This window comes from Hordeum vulgare, chromosome 2H (genome assembly GCF_904849725.1).
Source record: "Hordeum vulgare subsp. vulgare chromosome 2H, MorexV3_pseudomolecules_assembly, whole genome shotgun sequence".
Taxonomy (NCBI): domain Eukaryota; kingdom Viridiplantae; phylum Streptophyta; class Magnoliopsida; order Poales; family Poaceae; genus Hordeum; species Hordeum vulgare.
Window position 1 is genome coordinate 595,956,771 of NC_058519.1, and position 25,578 is coordinate 595,982,348.

The 25,578-nt window shown below is 40.0% G+C and overlaps 1 protein-coding gene across 1 annotated transcript; it reads right to left on the reverse strand.

Annotated features, from left to right (window-relative positions):
- Positions 1–11,227: 11,227 nt before the first annotated feature.
- On the reverse strand, positions 11,228–13,511 carry LOC123427562 (probable plastid-lipid-associated protein 11, chloroplastic). Its single transcript, XM_045111643.1, has 3 exons — positions 12,927–13,511; positions 12,750–12,815; positions 11,228–11,617 (listed from the first exon to the last, which is right to left on the reverse strand). Exons 1-3 carry the CDS (start codon positions 13,427–13,429, stop codon positions 11,518–11,520), a joined length of 669 nt encoding a protein of 222 aa, XP_044967578.1. The 5' UTR covers positions 13,430–13,511; the 3' UTR covers positions 11,228–11,517.
- Between the last annotated feature and the right edge of the window lie 12,067 nt (positions 13,512–25,578).

A 25,578-nucleotide genomic window follows, 5' to 3' on the forward strand; every position in this document is an offset into this window, starting at 1 on the left:
TTTTCTGTATTTAATCAATCGGTTTATGAAGGGATGGGAAAAAATCGGTGGAACGGTGGAACTGTGTCACGCCCAAGATGCGACCCTATCCTCAATTTGGCACGAAGGCCTCGTCAGGGATAGAAACGCATCTCGTCGTGTCGCAAGAATGGATATCGTCACAAGTACATGTACTGAAAAGAAGAGATATATATAGAGTTGGCTTACACTCGCCACAAGTTACATCAGAGTCACATCAGTACATTACATAATCATCAAGAGTAAGAGCAGGGTCCGACTACGGACGAAAACAAATGAGAAAAATAAGAACGACGTCCATCCTTGCTATCCCAGGCTGCCGGCCTGGAACCCATCCTAGATCGAAGAAGAAGAAGCAGAAGAAGAAGAAGCAACTCCAAATGAACAATCAACGCGCTCACGTCAAGTAACCTTTACCTGTACCTGCAACTGGTGTTGTAGTAATCTGTGAGCCACAGGGGACTCAGCAATCTCGTTTCCAAAGGTATCAAGACTAGCAAAGCTTAATGGGTGAGGTATGGTTAAGTGGTGAGGTTGAAGCAGCGGCTAAGCATATATTTGGTTGCTAACTTACGAGTACAAGAAACAAGAGGGGGAAGATCTACGCATAACGGACGTGAACTACTGATGATCAAATGAATGATCCTGAACACCTACCTACGTCAGACATAACCCCACCGTGTCCTCGATCGGAGAAGGAACTCACGAAAGAGACAGTCACGGTTACGCATGCAGTTGGCATATTTTAATTAAGTTAACTTCAAGTTATCTAGAACCAGTGTTAAACAAAGTTTCCACGTTGCCACATAATCGCGGGCACGGCTTTCCGAAAAGATTTAACCTTGCAGGGGTGCTCCAACTAGTCCATCACAAATTACCACAAGCCGCATAGAAATCCTCAATCACGAAGCTCGCGATCTCGTTGGATTCCCTAGTGGAAAACCTCAACTCTGAGATTACCCAAAGCATCACCGGAATCCCGATGCACAAGATATCTCGTCAAAGGTAAAACTAATCCAGCAAGGCCACCCGGTGTGTCGACGAACCCGATAGGAGCCGCGTATCTCGTTCTCAGGACACACCGTCTATGCATAGTGGACGGTAGCCAAACCTCGAGTTGCCCCGAGGTGGCACCGCCGACTTCTAGGTGGGTGGACCAACACTCATGCGGAGCACTGGCCTGGGAGGGGGGGTTGATTAAATTATCCTCGGGGTCTGGAAAGTCCCTATGCAATTTTATTAGGTGATTAGGCAAATGTAGTACCAATGTTGGGCCTTGCCAGACCAGCTTTAATCTAAAACGAATTATCAAGGGGGTCCCCATAACAACCCCGATCGTGTTAGGAGCGCTCATTTATGGAACATAACACCGGTAGCCGGAAACTAAGGGGGCAAAGGTGGAACAAAACACCAGGCTAGAAAGGCCGAGCCTTCCACCTTTTACCAAGTATATAGGTGCATTAAATTAAATAGCATTTAAATATGGTGATATAACAAGGAACCCATCTTATCACATGGAAGCATCTGCACCTGCAACTAGCAACGCTAACACAGGGTTAAGCAAGCAATAAGATAGCCAATCAGTGGTTTGCTAGGTTGAACAGGTTGAAGGTAATCATGGCATTGTTGAGAGGCTGATATTTAACATGTGGTAGGCAACGAGACATCAACGGTAGCAACGGTAAAACTAGCATGGCAATGATAGTAATGGTATCTGGGGAAATGATCATCTTGCCTGAGATCCCGATTGGAAGAAGAATGCCTCCGTGAAGCAGACGAACCGACGTAGTCGAACGGGTCCTCACATCTGACACGCTTGCGGAACTCTATCGAGACGAAGCAAACCGGAAACACAAATCAACACACGGAATTCACCACACGATGCACAACACAAATGATGCATGAACAGCTGAATACATGCAAGTCACGGCATGACAAATCACACAAACAAACACTACACATTAAGTGAAGTTCAATATGCAACGGGTTGCATATTGACGAAACTCCACATAGGAATTATTTAGTTCACTCCCGGTTATCTACACGGCAATATTAATGTTGTCAAACATGCAAGAGGTGAAGCGGAAATTAAACTACCTATCTAGGCATTTTAAATGAGGTCGGAAATGACATATAGCATCTCCGAAACGACCTCACATGTTAATTTACAATTCTGTCCAGATCTGAACTAACAAATTTAATTAGTTGTTAAACAGCAAAAAAAACAAATTCACGTGATTCTACGCGTCAAGGCAAGCAATTTACACATAAAGAACATCTCCAACGGAGCTACGGATCAAAAGTTATAAGCACCGCAAGATATGATGGCATGAATGCAAAATGTGTGCAACGCCGGTCACGAGCACTTCAAAACATACAAACAGCAAGAGAAAATGAAACTACACGAGATTATAAGCAAGTTTCATATAGGACTCGATCAAAACGGAGCTACGGTTCAACATCTACAAGCAAAACAAGAAAACACTACAATCTGCCAAAATCAGCCACATAGCATTTTCTACGCCCCACAACTACGAGCTACACTACTCCGATAAACTCAAGCAAGGCATGGCACGGAAGAGGGAAAGAATCACTACTACAAACAACTAACAACAACTAGCATGGCAGCAAGAAACACTAGGGAAAGAAGTCACAAAATGGCTTCCCACACACTATTTCAGACTTAGTGAAAATTACACCTCATGAAAGTGCAGTTTTCGATCTGAAGCAATATTGACAGCAGCAAAACCTATAGCTACAGGACTCCAAATGGCATGAAACTTTACAGCATGATAGAGAAACACAAGGGGTACAACTAACTCCATTGGACCAACCTCAAAAGAGCTACACATCACAAGATACAAGCAAGACAAGACAGCAACAAAATATAACAGATTCCAGACTTAGAAATATTTCAGCTACTCTAAAACAGCACTGTTTCTAGCAACTTGAGAGCAAGCAAACCACACCTAAACACGCATTTCTATTGCAACCAAAAATACCAGGGGCTAAACAAAACATCTAAGAAGAACTCCCTAGTTGACAACTAATTCAAACGAGGCACGGAATAAATCCTACGAATTAAACAAAAGGGCAACTTAGCAAAATATCTCGCGAACTAACTTCCTCATAAGCTAAAACTAATTGCACAGAAAAATCACATGGATTTTTTCTACCCCGAAAACATATAAAATATGTGGGGTTGCAACACAAATATAATGCCACACATAAATGCGAGAAAATAACCTATAAACGGGAAAATAAACTAGCGGCAAATTTCTACACGCAAAAATACAAATGACCGCTCTAAAATACACGGAAAAATAGTCCCTAAAACATGGACATTTCTAAAACGGCATTCGGGCAAACCGGACACGCGCGAAAAATAAACTACGGGCAAAAACATTATAGGCAGCACACGATTCTAGGCATACGGCGCGTTAAACGATGTCAAATAAATATGCAAGTTGCAATAACGTAATCTACGCGTGAAACTACCCAAAAACCATATATTACACGTCTCGATCAGACCAACGGATAAAAAGTTACGGGCATCTAAATATACGTCTATTTTCCTGAAAAGAACTAAATTCGGAAAAACCCTAAATTGCCTATTGGGCCTACCAGGCGCATCCTAACAAAATTATGCACAGGGCGAAAAAAATAGGCTGGGGGGAGGGGTCTCACCAGAGGCCCTTGGGCCGGTTGGGAAGGGAGGCGAGGCTTGGGCCTGGAGGAGGCCGAAGGAGCCTGCTCGGCCTGGAGGGAGGCCGGCCTGCCCGAGCTAGCGCTGTAGGGCGCTCTGGGCCGGGGCGAGGATCTGGCGACCCTGGGCCGGCTCGGGGCCCAGGCGGAGGAGGCCCAGGCGGAGCGCTCGAGCGGGCGTTGCCCTCGTCTGCCTCCCGTCGCTGCTTGGAGGGAGGCCGCGAGGCTTGGGCGGCGACTGCTACCGGGATCGGCGGCGGGATGACGAGGCTGGCGGGGAAGACGCGAGCAGGCAGGACGGGGATGAGGGCTCGCCGGCGCTTGGGGCAACGGATCCGGCCGGAATCGGTCGGATCTGACCGTCGGCGTGGCTGCGAAGAGGGATCCGAGGCGGCGGCTGGCAGAGGTTCGGGCGACGAGAGGAGCCGGCTAAGCTGAGCGGGGCCGGCGGCTGGCAGAGGTGAGCCGGCCCTCCGGCGGCAGCTCCTACCCCGGTGGTTCCGGCGGCGTCTCGGGCGCCGACGGGAGGCGACGCGACGGGGTTGCTGCGCTAGCACGGCGGCGGCTCGCTCGGGAGGAGAGCAGGGGCAGAACGGGCGGCGGCGGCGTTTCGGGCCCGGCGGCGCGAGGAGGAGGCTGGAGGTGGGGCTGCGCGGTTAGGGTTAGGAGGGGTGCACGGAAAACGAGGAGGGCTGTCTAAAATGCACGGGGGTCTATTTATAGAGAAAAGAGGGGCTCGGTTAACCGGAATCGCGTTCCGGATCCAACCGCGGGGTTGGATTCGGACGATTCCGAACGCGGGAACGGGTACGTGGCCGTGTAGGGTGGTTATCCGGGGACGAGAGAGAGAACGGGCGGCGCGGCAACGAATTTTAAAACACCGACAAACATCCGACGGTAGACCGAATACGGTGCCGCTACGGACGACCGTTCGGGTACCAGATGGACTTCGATCGCGACGAAATTCGACAGGCGGCCCAGCTATATTAAAATAGCACCGCACGTCAAATCTCAACCCGATCAGAGAAAGTTTAACGCACACTTTTAAAACAGGGTTTCGATGGTGCCGCGGGCGCGTGCGAGTGCAGTCGGGCTCGGAACGGACAACGACGAGAACCGGCGACTACTAACGAATGCAAGTTTTGAAAACTGACGGCAACGGAGATGCCAATGCAATGCTGATGATGCGCATGATGCGATGATGATGCGAAAAATATAAATAGACACACGACGAAAACGGAAAGAGAGGGGAATCTTCTGGAACGTCGGCATCGGGTTGTCACAAACTGCTAGCGAGATCGAACCATCTGTCGTGGTTGAACCATCACGACGTTCGATCCTGCTTTAATAGTAGAGATTACCATGAGAGTAAATGCGATAAAAATAATAATTTAACAAAGTTTTTTTTGCAAAGTGTTTGGTAACAAATTAATGAACACTTGCTTAATTCGAGGCCATTGTTTCTTCACCAGCAATAGTAGAAGGACTTGGAGCTGCAAACATAAAATCAAGTATTTAAAATTAAGACAATGGACATATACTAAATCAATTGCTCTTATGAAATTTTGCAAAAAAAAAAAACATTGTCACGAAGTACGCGAGGTAGTAGCCCCTTGTGTTTCCTCACTTTTTGATAGCACTGTATAATCTTAATATCATCAATGGTTACAAATACATCATGCTCAATATAGCACACCAGACGATGATTCATCAATTCATCATTCATCTTATTTTGCAACTCAGTTTTGACAATGCTCGTAGCTGAGAAAGCTCTTTCTACGGTTGTTGTAGCGACAGGTAGAATCAAGGACGGTCCAATGAGACGATATACCAATCGAAAATGTGTGTGCCTATCTGTTTGAACCATCTTCATTGCAAGCTGGCCTAGATCAAGGCAAATTAAAATCTTAGTATCAGTTCTAGCTTGAGTGACAAATGTCTCAAGTTGGTCCCTAAGAACTCTGCGCTCATATTCTGAGAAATCAACACCATTAATCTGAGCAAGTTCAGCCAGATTATTTATATCGAAGTTGGCAAAAGAATTTCTTGGGTCAGGACAAGCAATAAGTCTCAATAGTTGAGTAGATTTCACAGCAAAGTGATTGTTGAACTCAATAATAATCTGGTCAAGCACCACATTTAATATTTCATGGTTGAAATAATGCAAGTGAGTTACCAATTGGCCGCCGCGACCTCTCGAACGACCCCTAATAGCTAATGTTTCCATCATGTTTGGAATAATGATTTTATGTTGGAAACAAAAGGCCTTTACATCTTCAAATAACTCATCCCAACCCTGATGCCTCATCTCATTAAGTTTCTACAATGTGGTTTGTATCAAGCCCATAGCACGAACAATATTATGGTTCTTTTTGGTAAGTGTTTTGATAGATCATTAGTTTTTTTCCAATAATTTGATCATAAGATGCAGTATAAACACAAACTCATATGACGTATCAAACCTCGTGATGTGGTTTTTTATGTGTTGGTGGCATCGACACACATATTCTCCAATACCTCTAGCACTTCATACCACATGTGATGAAGACGACACAAGGTTTTATGTGAGCCCCACCTAGTATCACCGGGCTTGTAAGGTTAGTTTGTTGGTTCTTCCCTCTCCCTGTAAAATTTATCCAATCTCGAATTTCTTCACAAGCTCATCATGGTGTGCTTGTGCTAACTGATCATGACGCTTACATGAACCATTAACGTTGTTGACAATCATAGAAGTGTAGCTAAAGAAATCCACGACAAAAGGACAACACCTAGCAACAGCAACAACCACTAACTTGAACCGATGGGCAAAGCAATGTATATAAAAATCGTTAGGATTATCATCGTACATCAACAATATCCTTCTTTGCAGCCCAAGGAATTCACCTCTCATAATTGGTGTTCCATTGTATCCTTGGACCCACATTTCTATGGATAGATACACTACAACAAATGTGATAATCTGTGACGCACATTCCGTGACGATTCAATGAAACAACGTCAGGGAATCATCTTAATTTCGCAAATTGTGACGTTTTTTCATTGAATCGTCACGGAATGAGCGTCGCAAGTTATCACTTTTGTTGTAGTGATAGGCCATGTTTAAGACACATAGCATCCAAGGATGCGTTCAATGAAGATGATGTTGTGTTGGCAACATATTTAATCACAAGAAACCTCTCAATAACCCCCCTTGACTGTTCCAATACCTAGATGAGATAGAAACAAACTAAATACAAACATACTACATGGCAAAGAAGCAATAAATTTTTTAATTCATGACATAGAAACCTCAAGGCCACATCCATTTGCTCCTTGCTAGATGCATCTCAATAAGGAGTTTGATTTCTTATCCCCAATATCCTTGACAATGGCTTTCATAGCCTCTTCTCCACAAGCTTTACATAAATGTTTTTGTATTTCTCTATAAGTAAACAAAATATTCCTCGAGCGCAATCTAAAAACTTAACAACATTTTCATCCTTATTTGTATACCATTACACCATCTCTAAGAAATTACCCTTATTATTTGAGTTCGCAAACTCATCGTGTCCACGAAGAGCAAGAGATTGGAATAAAAGGAACCTCACAACACCTAACGTAATAGTTAGACGACCCAAATACTCTTCCTCCTTCTTATCTGAACCAGCCCATACATGTTCAACATTTTCCCTTGGGTTTTGAATATCTTTACAATGTCTTGTAGCTCTATTATGAGCACTATTAACATTGCCAACATCAGTCTCAAAAGATGAATTAGCATTTTCTCCAATTACTAAAACAATTTTTTTGCATGTGCTTTTATTCCATAGTTTCGAGCTCTTGGTTGCTTAAACAAAAAAACAATCAAAACAGAAGGTGGGTTTTTAGCAACACTATATTCCAACCAATGATGTGACTCGTGCCACTCTTCATGAAAGCTTCTCATTTGTTTCCCAATTTATCTTGTTCATAGACATGACCTATTGGTCAGCATGGTCCCATGGAAAAATACTCGCTTCTAGCAGCATCTCTAGCATCCACATGCAACTCCTCAATTGTTTCTTGAAGGTTGCGACAAGGATTAATGTCATCTTGGATTAATCCACACGCGCATTACTAGCTCGTACTCCTACCGATCCGGTAGGCGATCCATTTGTGTTGCTATTGTTGGTTGTGGACTGACCAGATGTTGACTGAAAAATATTCAATTGTTTGAGTCCTCTTAATCTTGAATTTGAAAAAACATGTTAACAAATAATAATGAAAGAAAAGTGATTAATGTAATACAACTTAATATCACAAATTCATTGTTTTTGGCTATTAGAAAGAAATTAGGGAAAACTAGATAGCAGATACAGTAAGCCGAATATTACCTAACTTGTCCCGCTGTCTAGTGTATTCTAAACTTGAAAAGGAAGATCGGTTGGAGCTTAGAGGGGACTGCTAGGACGGGGAGAGGCGAGATTATCTGTGATCTAATCGGCGAGCGAAAGCCGCTTGGGCGTAGTACACATGCGGGATGTCGGTCTGTCTCGTGAGAAACGGTGGGCGGCTGAGGTGGCGTAGGTGTGAACTAGAGACTTTTTTTGATCAATCAAGCGAGAGATGAGGCAAAACACGGGAGACTGGACGATTGATTCCTTAGAAGCCGCTTACGAACCAAACCAGCCCTCGTGTTCTCGAGTCATTGCGTCAAATAGGCGGGCAAACGCACATGGGCACGGCCAACTCAGCCGGCCCATCTACCTCTGCACGCAGTTACGGTTTTGTCTTATTTCTGTTTTGTTTTTTCCTTTTTTTTTCTTTTTTCTTTTCTCTGTATGTGTTTCTTTTTCTTTTTTCTATGGTTATTTTTTTAAAGTAAGTTCATGTTTTAAAATTGTTCTTGAAATTCAGAGAATGTTTTTTGCTGTGATAAAATTTTCCTAATTTCTAAGTAATTGCCGTTTTTTCAAAAATATTTATAAATTTAAAACGTGTTTGAGATTCAAAAATAAAGTTCAATAATTTCAAAAAAATGTTCGCTATTTTTCAAAAATGTTATTGTTTTCGTATTCATTATTTTCTTCACTTTTGCTCATTTCTCCTTTTCCTATTTTTTGTTTGACATTTTCTAACATTTTTGTTGAATTTCAAAAAATATTCTCGTATTCAAAATTTTGTTCACAATTTATATTTAAATGTTTGTGATTTAAAATAAAATTCTTCTTCAAAAATATGTTCATATATAAAAAAAAGTTCATATATCAAGAATTGTTCTCGTATTCAAAAAACTGCACGATATTTCAAAAAATGTTCTTTTTTTCATAAACTGGTGACAGTTTTGAAAAAATGATCTTGTTTTCACATTTCTATAAAAAAAGTTCCTGTTTTATTGAAAATGTTTCTATTTTTCAAAATTTGTTCACAAATTGAAAACTTGTTATAAATTTGTTCTTAAGGTTCAAATTTGTTCTCGGTTTCAAAAATTGTTGTTAATATTCAAAAAAAAATATTCCTTTAAAAAATTGTACGTGCTTCCAAATTTGTTCAGGATTTTTCAAAATTGTTCTCGGTTTCGAAATTTGTTCTCAAAATTCAAAAAAAGTTCGTGCTTTAAAAATTGGTTCGCACTTCCAAATTTGTTCGGGGTTTTTCAAAATTGTTCTTCGTTTCAAAATTTTGTTCTCAAGGTTGAAAAAAATTTCGTGCTTTAAAAAATTGTTGGCGCTTCCAAATTTGTTCACAATTTTTCAAAATTGTTCTCAATTTAAGAGTTTCTTCCCAAAATGCAAAAATGTTCATGTTTTAAGAATTTGTTCGCGGTTTTTCAAAATTTTGTTCTCAATATTCAAAAATGTTGGTGCTTTAAAAAATTGTCCGCGCTTCCAAATTTGTTCTCGCTTTTCCAAAAATGTTATCGGTTTCAAAATTTGTTCTCAAGATTTAAAAAATGTTCGTTCTTTAAAAAGTTGTTCGCGCTTTCAAATTGGTTAATGTTTTTTTAAAATGTTCTTGGTTTCAAAATTTGTTCTCAGAATTCAAAAAATGTTCGCGCTTTAAAACTTTATTCGATCTTTCGAAGTTATTCGGGGTTTTTCAAAGTTGTTCTCTTTTTAAAAACTTTGTTCGCAAGATTCAAAAAATGTTCGTGCTTTAAAAAATTATCCGCGCTTCCAAATTTGTTCACGATTTTTAAAAGAAAAAACTACTTTATATATATAGGTAGAGGCCTCGAGTTTACAATAAAGTTTGGATGAAACAAGTACCCGTGCCCTATTACAATTATACTTTATCTTGCTCTCCCAAGTTAGGAAAGCTTCTGGCGTCTCCCACCTTGTGGGCCCTAAGTTGCCGTCCCTTGGCGTTGGGCCATCTGACGGCTTACTGGATAAGTCTTTTGGTTCACACTCTTGTCCTCTCTATGTTTTGACCCGGCCCAGTATGGCAGGTTATACGGTGGGGTTATATCTCCGACAGCTTCCCCCTTTGAAAGGTTGTGAGCGAGGAGGGATTTGAATCCTTGACACCGTGGTTCCTAGCCACGTGTTCTAATCTTCTGAGCTACATGCTCAAGTGTCTCCATTGGATCTCTTCCTGGAGAAAAAAAATCATTAAAGTTGAGAAACAAAGGTACTCTTGCTGATGGAAGAAATTCCCTAGATGCCCCATAGAGTCAAAGTGCTGTTTTGAGGAACCAGTATCAAAACTTGACCCATTAACTGCTGCCCTACTTCATCCAACGGCTTGTTTATCATGTAGTTTAATTCTGTTTTAATTTTCATGTATTCATTAATGTAAATATAATGAAATTAATTGTGTATAATGAGATTTCAATAAAAATAAAAAATAAAGTGTCTTCATGTCATTATCGAGCTTCTTGTTTAGGAAAATGTCATTTGGGAGCTTTACGAGGACTCAAATAAAGAAATCTGCTCACGGTACCTCTTACCTCCAAACTTCTATTGGATCTAGGATCAGAACAATTCCAATTTAAATGCGTGCATATCCAACTACCTGAAGGGGCAATATCAGGATAGCTACAAACACTTTTGAGTCGGAGGAGACCGGCCAGATCGCCTTAAGGCTCTCTCAGTTTATCGGACGTCAATCTATAAAGCCCTTTTAGCAATCCTGACATTAGAAGTGACACGTTTCATCTGGTTTGCACGTAATTCATCTGGTTTGTTGAAACCTAGTATGAAATATATGCGGATAGCTTTGTATGATCGCCTACCGGTTTGTTGAAACCTAGTATGAAATGTATGCGGATAGCTTTGTATGATCGCCTACCGCATCCTTGTTCCAAGAGTGCCCCCTGGCGTCTTCATCGTATCTATTTTTCCAAACACTTTTGCTCTTTCTAACCTCCAATTTTCATGGTTTGAATGAAACTAAACCGGACTAAAGTTGCTTTCTGTAGAACTACAATAGAAAGCATGATACCGTTCATATTGCTAACATGGATGGATGCACATTCACTCTGAAATGCTAGGGAAAAATCTCATAAAAGAGGAAGATCCGCTGCCTACTTTAGTGGGTCCAATGACAATAACACATTTGAATCAGATATATAATTAAAGTGCTGAAGTTGCATAAGATTTACAACTTGATTTCCAACCATAAGAAACGACAACTCTATTTCCAAACATATACATACCTATTGTGGTATCTAGCTGCATACTTGCACAAGCAATTCAGCTAGTCGTATAGTAAAAGGAAGGGCCTAGTAAATGATAAAGACTTCCTCGGAAATTATGAGGTCCTGCAAATGTTTTGTCTCTACGCACATATTAGGAAGTGCAAGTGGATAAGCACCCAGCAAAAATGTAGCAACTATCCGTTCCAAGAATATGGAGCACGCTCAACAACTAAATAGTCCCCCCTTATGTCCTTCGCCACACGAATTTCATCGTCCAAATAGACAGTATCAAACCTGAAAATGGAGATAATGGAAAATGTTACTGCAGGAAAGCGAAAGAGATCTGATAAATTGTAATAAATGTTGGAGATCCAACAAAGAAATTTCACTTTTAGCAGAGATTTTGTTTGACATCGTTAACAGTAATATGTAGAGGGGAGGATCAAGGCCAGTTTAACATTATATAAGTATTTAGCCTTTTGGTCTTCATTAGTAATTTAGCAAGTGTATTGAGAATACCTGGTGCACAAATAAATAAAAGGTCCCAAGGGACGACATTAAACTTGGCATTTTCTAGCTCAATGGCCGGAGATAACCAAGTTAACGTTGATTAAGCTTTCCTCCCATGTCCTATGTCCTAACAATATATAGACAAGGTAGGAACGACAAGAAAACCTTTGATCTTCGCATCTTGCCTGTAGTCTGAAAATCATCATCTTGAATTCTCCCATATCTTACTCAGATATCCATCTCATTTAGATGAATAAATTGAGTTGTATTTGTAAAGTTGCATGGATATATAAATATAGGCAATGTAGCAGACTTGGACTCGGGCCAACCAAATCCAGTAATGCCTAGCCCATCCCCATTTCTCAAGTTCGTTGATTTGTCTAGCAACATGACAATACCATGTGAGACCGCTAATCATTTCCCCAATAAAGCATTCGGCCTTCCATGCGAAGATTCTTTCTCTCCTCTTCTTACGGAAAAGTTTGTATGACTAAGAATCAGATGAGTCTATTGGAACTCATAGAGATTCTAAGCCTCCATGCGTAATGAATAATTTCCAAGTCTAACATTGTTTATCTCATCCTCACACCAACCTCTTGTAAACTTCTTTCCATGTTTGGTGTAAACCTCCTTGCCAAGCCTCTTGAAATCTTTGGCAACAAAAGATCTGCATCAGTAAAAAGGAGGATTGTTTCTCTTCTTCTTGGAAGATGGGGTGACACTATTTCTGACTTCGAGATTCAGTTATGTCCGAGGAGATTGGGCAAATGATCAGGGATTCGGGAGCCTTTCTCACCACCAGATTTGTAAGTGGTGTCTTCAATTCTTCATTATTATTATTTTCTCACAATTTCTTTCAGTGGAACACAATTTAAGTCTTCTGATCTTAAGCGAGTGATAAAGCATGTCCACTCACCATCCTTTCCCAAATGGCGGAAAGGGAACCTCCCAATTGCCCCCCTTCAGCATAGCACGTGTAAACCTGCAAAACAAAACGTGGGCATAGCACCGTTCACGCCTTCAATTCACCAGAAGTTGACGAAATAAGAAATGCAGTTGATACACACAAAGAGAAAAGGCTAAGATGTCCTACCGAAAATTTACTCGCTGGGGTGGTTGGATCTCGATGCTGCCGTTCACGACGAACGCGCCGGAGGGCGGGAAGGTGATGACGTTGTTTAGGCCCCCACCTGGAACGTCGATGACCTGGAGCACGTCGCCGGCGGCGGTGCGGAACGTCGGGGCGTTGCGCACGATGAAGAGCTGCTCCTGCTCGGTCGTCCAGAGGAGGCGCCAGGTGCCAGAGAGCTTGGCGGCGTCCGATACGGTGTCGGCGCCTGGGGCGGAGGCAGCGAGGGCGTCTATGCACGAGACGATGTCCGCGAGCCTGGAGGGGTCGGACTGGGTTTCGAGGCCGCGGCCCTGGTCGGCGATGAGGCGGAGGAGCTCGGCCTTGGCCGGCGGCGGGCGGGCCGGGAAGAGGGCGCGGAGGAAGCCCACGGCGTGGGGTGTGGCGGGAGCGAGGCGGCGGTCGCCGCGCGCGCTCGGCGCGAAGGTTTGCGCGGCCGTGTGGGTTTGGAAGAGCAGTGGCGCCATTGGGGCGAGGATTTGGTTTGGGTGGTGGGGAATTTGGGGCGGAGCGGAGCGAGCTCGCGCTCACATACTTTGGCTTGGGCTGGACTCATTACTTTAGGGGAAACGTTTTCCTTCGACGCGCGCCGACGGAACCGACGCTTCTGTGGTTCGCTGTCTCGCGCGGGTCATGCATCATTTTCGCGCGCGCGTGCTTGACTGGTCAGGTCATATAATTTTTTTTTTCAGATTTACTGTAACCACGTTTAGTTTTTATTCAAAGTTTGTCATTTTGTCACATTTTGTTTATTGAAAAAGCTGCATCCACGGTTGGTTGCAATTCGAGTTCGTTGAATTTTTGCTACAACCGGCGTTTGACTTTTGCTACAACCGTGTTAATTTTTGCTACAACCGGCATCATTTTTTGTTGTAATCGTTCACTGAAAAATTTGCATACACATTCACGTAGATTTTGCTACAACCGACGTTTGACTTTTGCTACCACGCACCATCAGCTTCGTTTTTTGCTACGATCACACAAATATTTTTTTTGCTATAAATTTTTTTGTTGCAACCGTTGATAAAAATTGCTGCATCGCGTCGAAATTTGCTGCAACGAGGAAAAAATGTTGCATGAATAGATCTAACAGTACGGACGCGCGGCGGTTAGCGGATCGTGCGGCCTGCGTACGGCCGGCTGAAAGTTTCGACCGGCGCACCGACGTATAGCATACTTTAGAGCCTTCCTCTTTTAATACTGACCCCAACAAACATAGGCCAGTTAGGTCCTAACCCCGCTGCTCCCTGGCATGGTGGGGCCGAATTCATGGGTAATGTATGAAAAAAAAGAAGATCTACACATAATAACAGGTTGTATCGCTTCCAGCCCAACGATTAGCCAGCCTATCACCTACCTACAACATGACCTTCTGGCCCAAATCTCCTTCTTCTAGTAGGCCGGTCCCAGCCTAATTAAAATTCTATATTGGACGTGGGAGCAATCGCACTCAGGAGATCATATTTGGAGAGCAACTAGCTAGCGAGCGCTTCCTCGGAAGCCTTCCAACGATCGCTCCCGCGCGTCATCACTTAACGCGTTTCCAGCCACCATCTCGTGTCACGTTCTGAGCGTTTCTTTAGATTTTGTTTATATATATATATTTTTTTTTATGCATGCGTTTTCATCTTTTTGAGTGGTTTTTTTTGTTTTTTTAGTGTTATGGTTTTTCAACGATCTTTCGTAACTTTTGGACAAAAAAATTCACGAAAAAACATGTTTTCTTATTTTTACGTGAAAAACTCGTTTTCTGTTTTTTTGCGAGAGACACGATTTTGCTTCAGCAAAAGACACGGTTTTACCTTCGCAAGATTCACGGTCGTGCTTCTTGGAAAAGGAAAAATCGTGTTTTCATTTTTTTGCGAGAGACAAAGTTTTGCTTTTAGAAAGCCACGGTTTTGCCTTCGCGAGAGGCACGCCCGTGCCTTTTGGAAAGAAAAAAAAACGTGTTTTCTGTTTTTTTTACGAGAGACACGGTTTTGCTTTCGCGAAAGGCATGGTTTTGTCTTCGCGAGAGGTACGCCCGTGCCTCTCCCGAAAAGAAAAAAAAAGCGTTTTCTGGTTTTCTTATTTTTACGAGAGGGACGGTTTTGCTTCTGCGAAAGGCACATTTTGCCTTTGCGAGAGACACGCCCGTGCCTCTCCCGAAAAGGGGAAAAACGCATTTTCTGCTCTCTTTTTTTCTGTGAAAGGCACGATTTTACTTTCGCGAGAGGCACGATTTTGTCTTCGCGAGAGGCATGACACGTGCCTCTCGGAAGGAAAAAAACATGTTATATATTTTTTTTTCTATCGCGTGTGGCACGGTTTTTTCTATCGTTTTTTCATGAAGAAAAAGTTCGTCAAAACCTATCAACATTGGATCTAGTTTTGAAGATCTCGACGTGAGAAAGCCAACGGTGAAAACGGTTCGAGATTTGAACGCACGGTTTAGGAGATAAAACGTTTTGAAAATACGGATCTACGAAAAAGGGAAACCTCCAAGTTACGACAAGTGGTACGCATGCAGTGCAACATTTATCGCAACATGTAAAGCTGGGAGTAATCGTTGGAAGATGTATTCGCTAACTAGTGCTTTCACCATATGTGCAGTATTCTGCGGCAAATACAAGCCAGGTCGCACACGATGAGCCCCACTGGACCGGCCCATTGCATTGTGCTTCAAATGCAAACGTCAAAAAATAGCAAACATGTTACTCATGGTAGCTAGGATTCAAACACGCGACTGGCAACTAAGTCGCGCTAGCTGCTAGCCACAAGAGTCGAAGATATTAGTTGACGTCTTAACGTCACAAATTTGAAAACTAATAGCAGTAGCAGACTTAACGCTATTTCAAAGAATTCTGTATAATATTCCAAAATTTGAGTTATTTTATGAACTTACGAACAATTTTCTAAAAAGGAGAACACTTTTTGAAATTTCCAAAAAAAAATCATAAGCATGATCATTTTTAAAATATTTAAACAAAATTTCAAAACAGGGAGATTTTTTACAATCACGAACATATTTTCATTTTTTAAGAATCAATAGAGAAATGGTTAAAAGTGAGTGAAATCAACAAATAAATTGAATTACGATATTTTGTGAAAACGTCAACAAAAATTTGAAAACAAGAACATTTTTTTTAAATCAGTGAACAAATGTTTTAAAACATTAACACTTTCTGAAATCCCCGTCATAATTTGGAAATTCTGAATTTTTTTGATAAAGAAATTCCTAATATTGTTTGAGAAATGCGAAGATTTTTTAATTTCCCGAACATTTTTGAATTTACAAACAATATTTGAAAACATGACTATTTCAAAAAAATAAACGTATTTAAAAATCACATTTTATAGTTTCCAAACAATTTTTGAAATAATAAATCTTGTTAGACATAAATTTAAAATGGAAGAAGTAAAAATAAATAAAAGAAAGAGTAAATAAGAATTATTTGAAAATTTGTGAAGCCCGGTTTTATTTAACAACGCGAGCAATTTTTGAAATAAGTGAGAATTTTTTTTTAAAACAAGAACATTTTTTGAAATTTGCAAACAATTTTTTAAAGCTCGAACAGTTTTAAAAAATAAGAACTTTCTTTGAAAGGCCCGATTTTTTTTAATATAAGATCATTATTTGAATTTATGAAGAATGTTTGAAAACACATCTAATTTTAAATATTTTACATTCTTTGAAAGAACGGACATTTTTTAAGTTTCTGACCAATTTTCGTAACATGAACATTAAAGTAAAATAAAAAATACTTGAAAGGTAAAAAAGAAAAAGAAAAGGAAAAGAAAAGACAGAAGCATGTTCTTGTTTTCCAAACAAAAGTGTTAAAAAGGTAATTTTCGGACTTTTTGTAAACATGAACATTTTTTGAATTTTTGAACAAAATTTTAAAGTAAATAATATATTTTGAAAATTTGGAACAAATCTCAGAATTGAGAATAATTGTGAAAATCCTAATCAAATTTGTAACGTGAACAATTTCTGAATACGCGAACAATAATTTGAAAACAAGAACACATTTTGAATTTGTGCACAAGTTTTGAAAACAGGACCATTTTTTAAATCCTGGTCATTATTTGAAAAGTTCTGATAAGAAAACACTTCAAACAAGTTTTGAGAAGAGGACATTTATTCGAAATTCCTGAACAACTTCCTAAAGTGCAGAACCATTTTTGAATTTATGTTTTTTTAAAACATGAACACTTTTTAAATATTTAACGTTTTTTAGAAGCACAAAGATTTTTTTAAGTTTCCAAACAATTTTCAAAACATGAATTCTTATAAAAAGAAAATAAACTAGAAAAAAAATGTAAAAAGAAAAAAACAATAGGAAAAGAAAAGGAAAAAAAACTGGTTCATAGAACTTTCTAGTAGGTTCCCAAAACCAAAAAAGCCGGCTAGGAAACTCTACAAGGTTCACAAAACCAGAAACACTTCAACACTTTAATGGGCCAGCCCAGGTAATGGCTACATCGCGAGTTCTGTGTGAAGGGTCAACATTCTACGCAATGTGCGTCGAATAGGAAATTCCATCGCACTCAGCCCTGATCGATCGATGATATGAACCGCCGGCTCCCATACTCCAGTTCTCATCGCTCCACGGCCGCACCGCGGCAGGGGCATCCGGCGGAGTGGCGGGATGGCACGCAACGGCGCTGCATATGCATCCGACGTGGAGATTAAGTCGAGGCCCCAAGCTCGTTCGTTAGTTTGCACGTCTTTTCAGATATGTTTTTTCTATTTCTTTTTCTCCATCCGATCTGATTTAATTACAGCCTTTTACTCCCTCCGTTCCTAAATATAAGTCTTTTAAGCAATTTCAATAGGTGTCTACATACGGAGCAAAATGATTGAATGTATAATCTAATGATGTTTTCTTTCCTGTCAATGTGATTAATGATGTTTTCTTTCCTGTCAATTTGATTTTAATTTAATGGATATTTATTGCAATTCGTATGGTCGCCGGAAAGAGAGGAAAAAAAGGACCGTGCACTACAGATTAAGTTTGCACCAAAAATAATATTTAAGAAGTATTCAACAGTTAAAAATAACATCCTATTTAGATCCTACACATTTTTTAATCAAATTTCATATATAACATGTTAAAATCGGAGTTACGGTTTAAAAGATATGGATAATTTTGTTTTAGATAAAATATGGATTGATTAACTAAAAAGTCAAGGTTTTTTTGTTAAAATAAAAAACATTTTGGCTGACTTAAATAGGAACGGCGGGTTGATTACCTGAAACATCAGGGATTTTTTTTGAAAAATGCAAAAAAAAAACGGTTCGGCTGTGACTAAAAGATGGACCGCGGGTTGATTATCTAAAATTGTGAGGACTTTTCTACAAAATGACAAAAAAACGGTTCGTTCTGACTTAAAATTGGACTGCGGGTTAATTACCTGAAACCGCGAGAGCTTTTATGCAAAATGACCGACGACGTACAGCAGAAGCGCTGCGCGCTTTATTATTAGGGGAGATTATTGGATGGCGGTCTAGGATTGATTTTCATGGAGGTGCTCCAGAGTTGTTTGTTGGTCAAATGTTTTTTTTAGATGCTAGCAGTAGTATTGGATGTGAATTTGTTTGGAAGTACTGGAATTACTACTGATTATACCCCCATTTATATCAGATGTTGCTACTTGTTAAACAATTCCAAGATGATCCTAGATAAAAAAAAATCTAAGTTATGATCAATTTTATGAATCTATGTTTCTATTCCGAATTCAATATTCCATTATATATATATATAACACAATTTATATAAAATGGTATTATAATCATACGTACGTGAAAAAAAATAGAGGCTTTTCAGAATTGCAAGCCTTTGAGATTTTGAATACACACTCTTAAAATCCTGGGTCCATCCCTGCTCCCTGAAACTTTTGTTTCCCGGTCAGCCAAAATTCTGGCTGACATCTGGAGCAAAACGGCCTAGTCAACGCAACACCTGAGCCTTTCTTAACACAATACGTCACAAACCTAAATATTCACACACACAACCGAAACTTCTCCTTCCGCGAAACAAACATTTGCAAAAAGGCAAGCATAGTGTAAAGTCTAGAAATTAAATCTGATAGATTCAATAATAATACTTTCTCCGTCACGGTTTAGAAGGCGTGCATGAAAATTCTCTAGAATCTAGGTGATTATTGATTGACTGTGAGATGAGCTAAAAAAATAACATTAACACTACACAAATAGTACAACAGAGTATTAATTAGCTGCCAGGAGTAATACAATTTGCTCTAAAGCTTGTTTATTATGAAAATGCACGTAAATTTAGTCATGCCTTCTAAGAGGGTGCTTGGATACGTTTTAGCCCATGACTAAAAATAACGAGACTAAAACTTGCTAGCCTCACCCATGCTTGGATCCAAATACTAAAGAGACTAAAATCAAGTTAATGAACATTTATTATCCTCCAAATCCTCCAATCCAGAACTTGCCTGAGGAGTTAAATGAGGAGAGAGAGGACTAATGCACATTTTAGTAGGGGTATCCCCGACTAAAAGATTTTAACCTCAATACTAGTTTTAGTCTCTCTTTAGTTAGGGGTGCTTGGAACTTTAGCCTCTTAAAGAGACTAGTTTTAGTCCCTTGTATCCAAGCACCCTCTAAACTGTTACAGAGGGAGTAGAACCCTTATAGTAACAACAATTAGTGAGACACCGCTTACAAAATACTAGCTATTCTTGGAATTTCATGAGTGTTACTATTTGAAGTGTATGCCACTAGTGCAAGGGACACAACAGTACAGTGGCGTACAAGTATTTATCTAAATCATACAAGTAAGATTGTTTTTTTAAAGATAGGAACAAGAGGTTCATCATGATGGTGCTCGCGATGAGATCAGCGGGGGCGATCGACAATGGTGAGGACGGACACGGGACAACATTCTACACATGTGCACACTCTAAGAAGTTAATTTGAACTCAAATTTTGCATCTGAAACAAAATAACTTCCACATACACTCCTACACTAAAATCCACAAACCACTCTACTTCTAGAGCATTTGAAATGAGTTAAACTAGCAGTGAGAGATGAAAGGATGAAGTAGCTAACTTTATAGAACACTTGTGTAGTTGGTGCATGGCCAAACCTAGACAAATATTGAGGAAAATAAAGATTGAAGAGGAGAAAGCTTAAGTAGCGTGCCTCGGTCATTTCATTGAACACCTCATGTGCATGAACTGGAAGGGTGGCAAGAGCATGCAATGCACACCTCAACAGCCAAAAAACAGAGGAGAGGGTGGACAGGGGCGATGGTATATATAGGCAGCAATTTAGTCCCATTTTTGTCTAAAACCGAGACTAATAGCCTACTATGTAGTCCCGGTTCTGGTCACAAACCGGGACTAATGCTCCGCGACACGCCACGTGGCAGTCCCTGGATCTTTAGTCCCGGTTTTTGCCCCGAATCGGGACTAATGAAACGAAACGAACCGAGACTATTGCCCTCGCAACTCGAACCGGAACCAATACCTGGCATTGGTCTCGATTTTAGTTTGAACCGGGACTAATGGTCTTTTTTGCTTGATTGAAAGACCCATTTTCTATTAGTGAGTCGGACCAGCCAGGTCGTATTAGTGGCGTCGCAACACTTACATCGCCGCTTGTACTACTTCATACATTAGTGATGTGGTGATGCTATTTTTATGCAGTTTTAGAGCTCATTTATTGCATGTTCTCTTCATATGTCATGTATCATTAAATAAAATAGTTGTTTATTATCACTAGTAGAGATATAGTTAGCAACAACTTTAATTGACAAATTTATTATGCCATCTTTGTAGTCTTAGTGGTGGCGTTGTTTTTTTGTAACAGGCCACAAGTTTGATGGACTAGTTGTATTGACTAGGCACAAGTAGTGGTGACACTTGATTTCTGTGCACATGGTAGGTAATTATACTAGTGGTAGCGTACTTTGTCCTACATCACTAACTTTTGCCTATATAAAAGTGTAGCCAGCCTCCTTCCTCAAACAATCATAATCATGATTTGGTCTACAAAACGAACTGTTTCACTTTATTCTCCACAAAAATCTTGTCGCTATCTAGGTCCTCTTAGTATTAATTATTCCACTGTCTAATTACACATTTATACTACGACAAAATAAATATAATAATACACCTGCAAAAGATACAATAAATACAATATCAATAGAAAATTAATCAAAAATAAAATGAACATAAATGTAAAACAACGTATGTAAAAATAAAGAAAATAATAATAAAAATAAATATAAAAATATGTAAGTAAAAAATAAACTAATAATATAAATAAAATTGAAAACTCTTGTAATTATTTATTCTTAATTGATTAAAATTTTATTGAAGTATTTAATAATTATATTAGTATACAGTTTTGTAATTATATTAGAATACAACAGTGGCTCGGACACACTAGACCAAACCCGAGTTGCCACGGCCCCCTCGCCCGACTTCTCTCTCTCTCCTTCTTGATCGCCTTGTTTTGACGGCTCTCAACGACCAATTCCAACCATTTCTGGAGTCTTCCCTTAGGCTTATTCCATTACTTGATGCTGATCGGGATGTTATCCCTAACAATAGCTCTGCACTGAGCAGAAAATGCTTCCTTGGCCCGAATGGGTAGAATCGGTACGCCTTCGTCCGCGAGTGTTGTGATCGTGAACTTTTGATCCATGTGCAACCTTCTCTTTGGGCCTCGTCTTTTTACTGAACTTTGGCTCGATCCACAGGGCTATAAAAGAAGAAATAAGGGTTAATATATGTACATACCTTCGGGCTTTATTAATATATATACATCGCCAGACTTTGCAACATCTCCCTCCTCCGTTCGGTCACCGGAGCCGTCATCATGGTCTCCGTCTTCCTCCGTCCTTCGGTCACCAGAGCCATCATGATCATGTCCTTCCTCCTCCATTGTTCGATCATCTGAGCCGTCATCCTCTCCTTCCAGACCACAGGTGTCGTTGAGATACGACAAATAATCACCGAGCATTATCTTTCCCGACAACTGTTCTCTTTGATTCATATAGTTTCTGTAAATATTTTAGCTCCTTGTATGAATAACCGAATTACACGAACTTCTATGTTTTCAACATGCACAAACTTTTTTATATTTCATTTCCAAATGTTGAATAGTTCATAGATGTACGTTATGATATATAATGCAATAGACCTCAAGAGGCAAAAATGTTTTCTTTCAGTTAGAACCAATAATCAACTTAATACATCTCGAATTTAATGTTGAATACATCTCTAGTATAATATATGAACAAAAATTGTATGAACAACAATATGCAGGGGCGGCGGCGACAAATGGAGCACGCAAAGGAGGAGCTCACCGGGGCCGACGAGCTCGGGGCGGCAACGACGACGGGTTCGGGGCTACGGCAAAGGGCTCGGGGGCGACGACGACGACGTGCTCGGGGTCTCGAAGGCGGAGAGGATGACTGGATCAGGGGCAGCGATGACGGCGACGTGCTCGGGGCGAAGGCGACGGGCTCGGGGACGGCGGCGACGAGGAGGAGGACTGGATCGAGGGCGGCGACGACGAGGACTGGCTCGGGGGGCGGCGGCGAGCAATGGGAGAGTTTTGGGGGAAATTTCGACAACTCCCGCCTATATGCGAAAACCTTCTGTCCCGGTTGGTGGCCCGAACTGGTACCAATTCCACCCTTTCGTCCCGGTTGACTCAGCAAACCGGGACTACGGGACAATTTTCAGCAGCCCAAATGGCGAGGAAGAAGATACCTGTAGTCCCGGTTTGCGGAACCAACCAGGACGAAATGGGGTCATTTGTCCCGGTTTGTGCCACCAACCGACACTAAAGTTTGTCTCTGGTCCCGGTTTGTACCACAAACCGACAGGAAAGGCATGTGCCTCGCACAGCCGCGGTGCGGTTAGATGTTTAGTCCCACCTCGCTAGCCGAGGGAGAAGTGCAGTGGTTTATAAGCGCTTGTGCGCACACAGTTTCGAGCTCCTCTCCTATGCACGCTTTCAGACCTAAACTGTCACTACCTGTAGGCCTATTGGGACTTCTGCGGGCCTGAATCCTGGCCCAACTATCTAGTTGGGTTTCTAGTCGTATTCAGGCCGTGGTGGCCCTTAGTTGACATTTCTTTATAAAGAATATAGTTTTTTGTTCCTACTTACTTTTTTTCAGTGATTCTTTACATTTTTTTTCGTTTGTTACTTTATTTATTTTATTTTATTCCAACTTACTATTTTTAGTGATTCTTTTTGCTTTTATGTCACAAAAATTATTATCACTGTTTCATAAGAAAACTCATCTGTTACAAAGGGATTTTATTTTTTAAAATTATTTACACTGCTGACTTTTTGTGTGTTCAAAATGCACCATTCAAAACCACGTCATCAATTTTCAACTATTTGTGACTTCATTTGGTATTTTTCATGCATTTATTGATATTTTTTTTGAACTAAATGACCCAGAAATTGAAAAGCACTAAAAATAAACTCTGAATAGGTTGAAAGTTGGCATGGTATCATCATTTCACCCACATAGCATGTGCTAAAAAGTTGAGAGGGTTGCGGCAAAAACGGGACGCATTTCGTGTACAAATCGGACAATCTCTTTCAAAGTATCATAGTTTTACGAAAACTCATCTGTTACAAAAGGGATTTCATTTTTTTGAACTTATTTGAACTCCAGACTATTTGTGTGTTCAAAATGCACCATTCAAGGCACATCATCAATTTTAACTATTTCCGACTTCATTTGGTATTTTTCATGCATTTACTAATTTTTTAGCTAAATGACCCTTAATATGAAAAAGACTACAAATGAACTCTGAAAATGTTGAAAATTGTCATAGTATCATCATTTCACCCATATAGCTTGTGCTAAAAGGTTGAGAGGGTTGCGGCAAAAACTGGATGCACTTCATGTACAAATCAGACAATCTCTTTCGAAATATCACGGTTTCATACGAAAACTCATTTGTTACAAAGGGATTTCATTTTTTCGAATTATTTGAACTCCAGACTTTTTTGTGTTCAAAATGCACCATTCAAAGCCAAATCATCAATTTTTAACTATTTGTGACTTCATTTGATATTTTTCATGCATTTATTGATTTTTTTTTAGCTAAATGACCCAGAAATTGAAAAGCACTACAAATGAATTGTGAATAGGTTGAAAGTTGGAATGGTATCATCATTTCACCCACATAGTATGTGCTAAAAAGTTGAGAGGCTTGTGGCAAAAACTGGACGCACTTCGTGTACAAATCGGACAATCTCTTTCGAAGTATCATGGTTTCTTACGAAAACTCATTTGTTACAAAAGGGATTTCATTTTTTGAACTTATTTGAACTCCAGACTATTTATGTGTTCAAAATGCACCATTCAAGGCCACATCATCGGTTTTCAACTATTTCCGACTTCATTTGGTATTTTTCATGCATTTACTGATTTGTTTTGAGCTAAATGACCCTCAAATTGAAAAGTACTACAAATGAACTCTCGATAGGTTGAAAGTTGGCATTGTATCATCATTTCACCCACATAGCATGTGCTAAAAAGTTGAGAGGGTTGCGGCAAAAACTGGACGCACTTCGTGTACAAATCGGAAAATCTCTTTCGAAGTATCATGGTTTTTACGAAAACTCGTGTGTTACAAAATGAATTTTAATTTTTTGAACTTATTTGAACTCTAGACTATTTGTGTGTTCAAAAAGCACCATTCAAGGCCACATCATCAATTTTCAACTATTTCTCACTTTATTTGATATTTTTCATGCATTTACTGATTTTTTTGAGCTAAATGACCCTTAAATTGAAAAGCACTACAATGAACTCTGAAAATGTTGAAAGTTGGCATAGTATCATCATTTCACCCACATAGCATGTGCTAAAAAGTTGAGAAGGTTGTGGCAAAAACTGGATGCACTTCGTGTACAAATCGGACAATCTCTTTCGAAGTATGAGGGTTTCATACGAAAACTCATCTGGTACAAAGGGATTTCATTTTTTGGAAATATTTGAATTCCAAACTTTTTGAGTGTTCAAAATGCATCATTCAAAGCCACATCATCATATTTCAACTATTTCTGACTTCATTTGGTATTTTTCATGCATGTATTGATTTTTTTGAGCTAAATGACCTTGAAATTGAAAATCATTACAAATGAACTCTGAATAGGTTGAAAGTTGACATGGTATCATCCTTTAACCCACATAGCATGTGCTAAAATGTTGAGAGGGTTGCGGCAAAAACTAGTTGCACTTCGTGTACAAATCGGACAATCTCTTTCGAAGTATCATGGTTTCATATGAAAACTCATGTGTTACAAAGGGATTTCATTTTTTTTGAACTTATTTGAACTGCAGAGTATTATGTGTTCAAAATGCACCATTCAAAGCCACATTATCATTTTTCAATTATTTTTGACTTTTTTCATGCTTTTACTGATTTTTTGGAGCTAAATGCCCCAGAAATTGAAAAACACTACAAATGAACTCTGAATAGGTTGAAAGTTGGCATAGTATCATCATTTCACCCACATAGAATTTTGTGCTTGTGACAAGTAAGACCTTTGGGATGGTCTACGGTGTTTGCACTTTAATTTTGGTGAAAAAACAGAAACTTTCGACCTCGGTCCAGGAA

Coding starts and splice junctions, on each gene's coding strand:
- LOC123427562 (XM_045111643.1), bottom strand. CDS start 13,429: ATGGCGCCACTGCTCTTCCAAACCCACACGGCCGCGCAAACCTTCGCG. Junction 12,816..12,926: donor CCCCAGCGAGTAAATTTTCG/GTAGGACATCTT, acceptor TTTGTTTTGCAG/GTTTACACGTGCTATGCTGA. Junction 11,618..12,749: donor CCGCCATTTGGGAAAGGATG/GTGAGTGGACAT, acceptor CTCCATTTTCAG/GTTTGATACTGTCTATTTGG.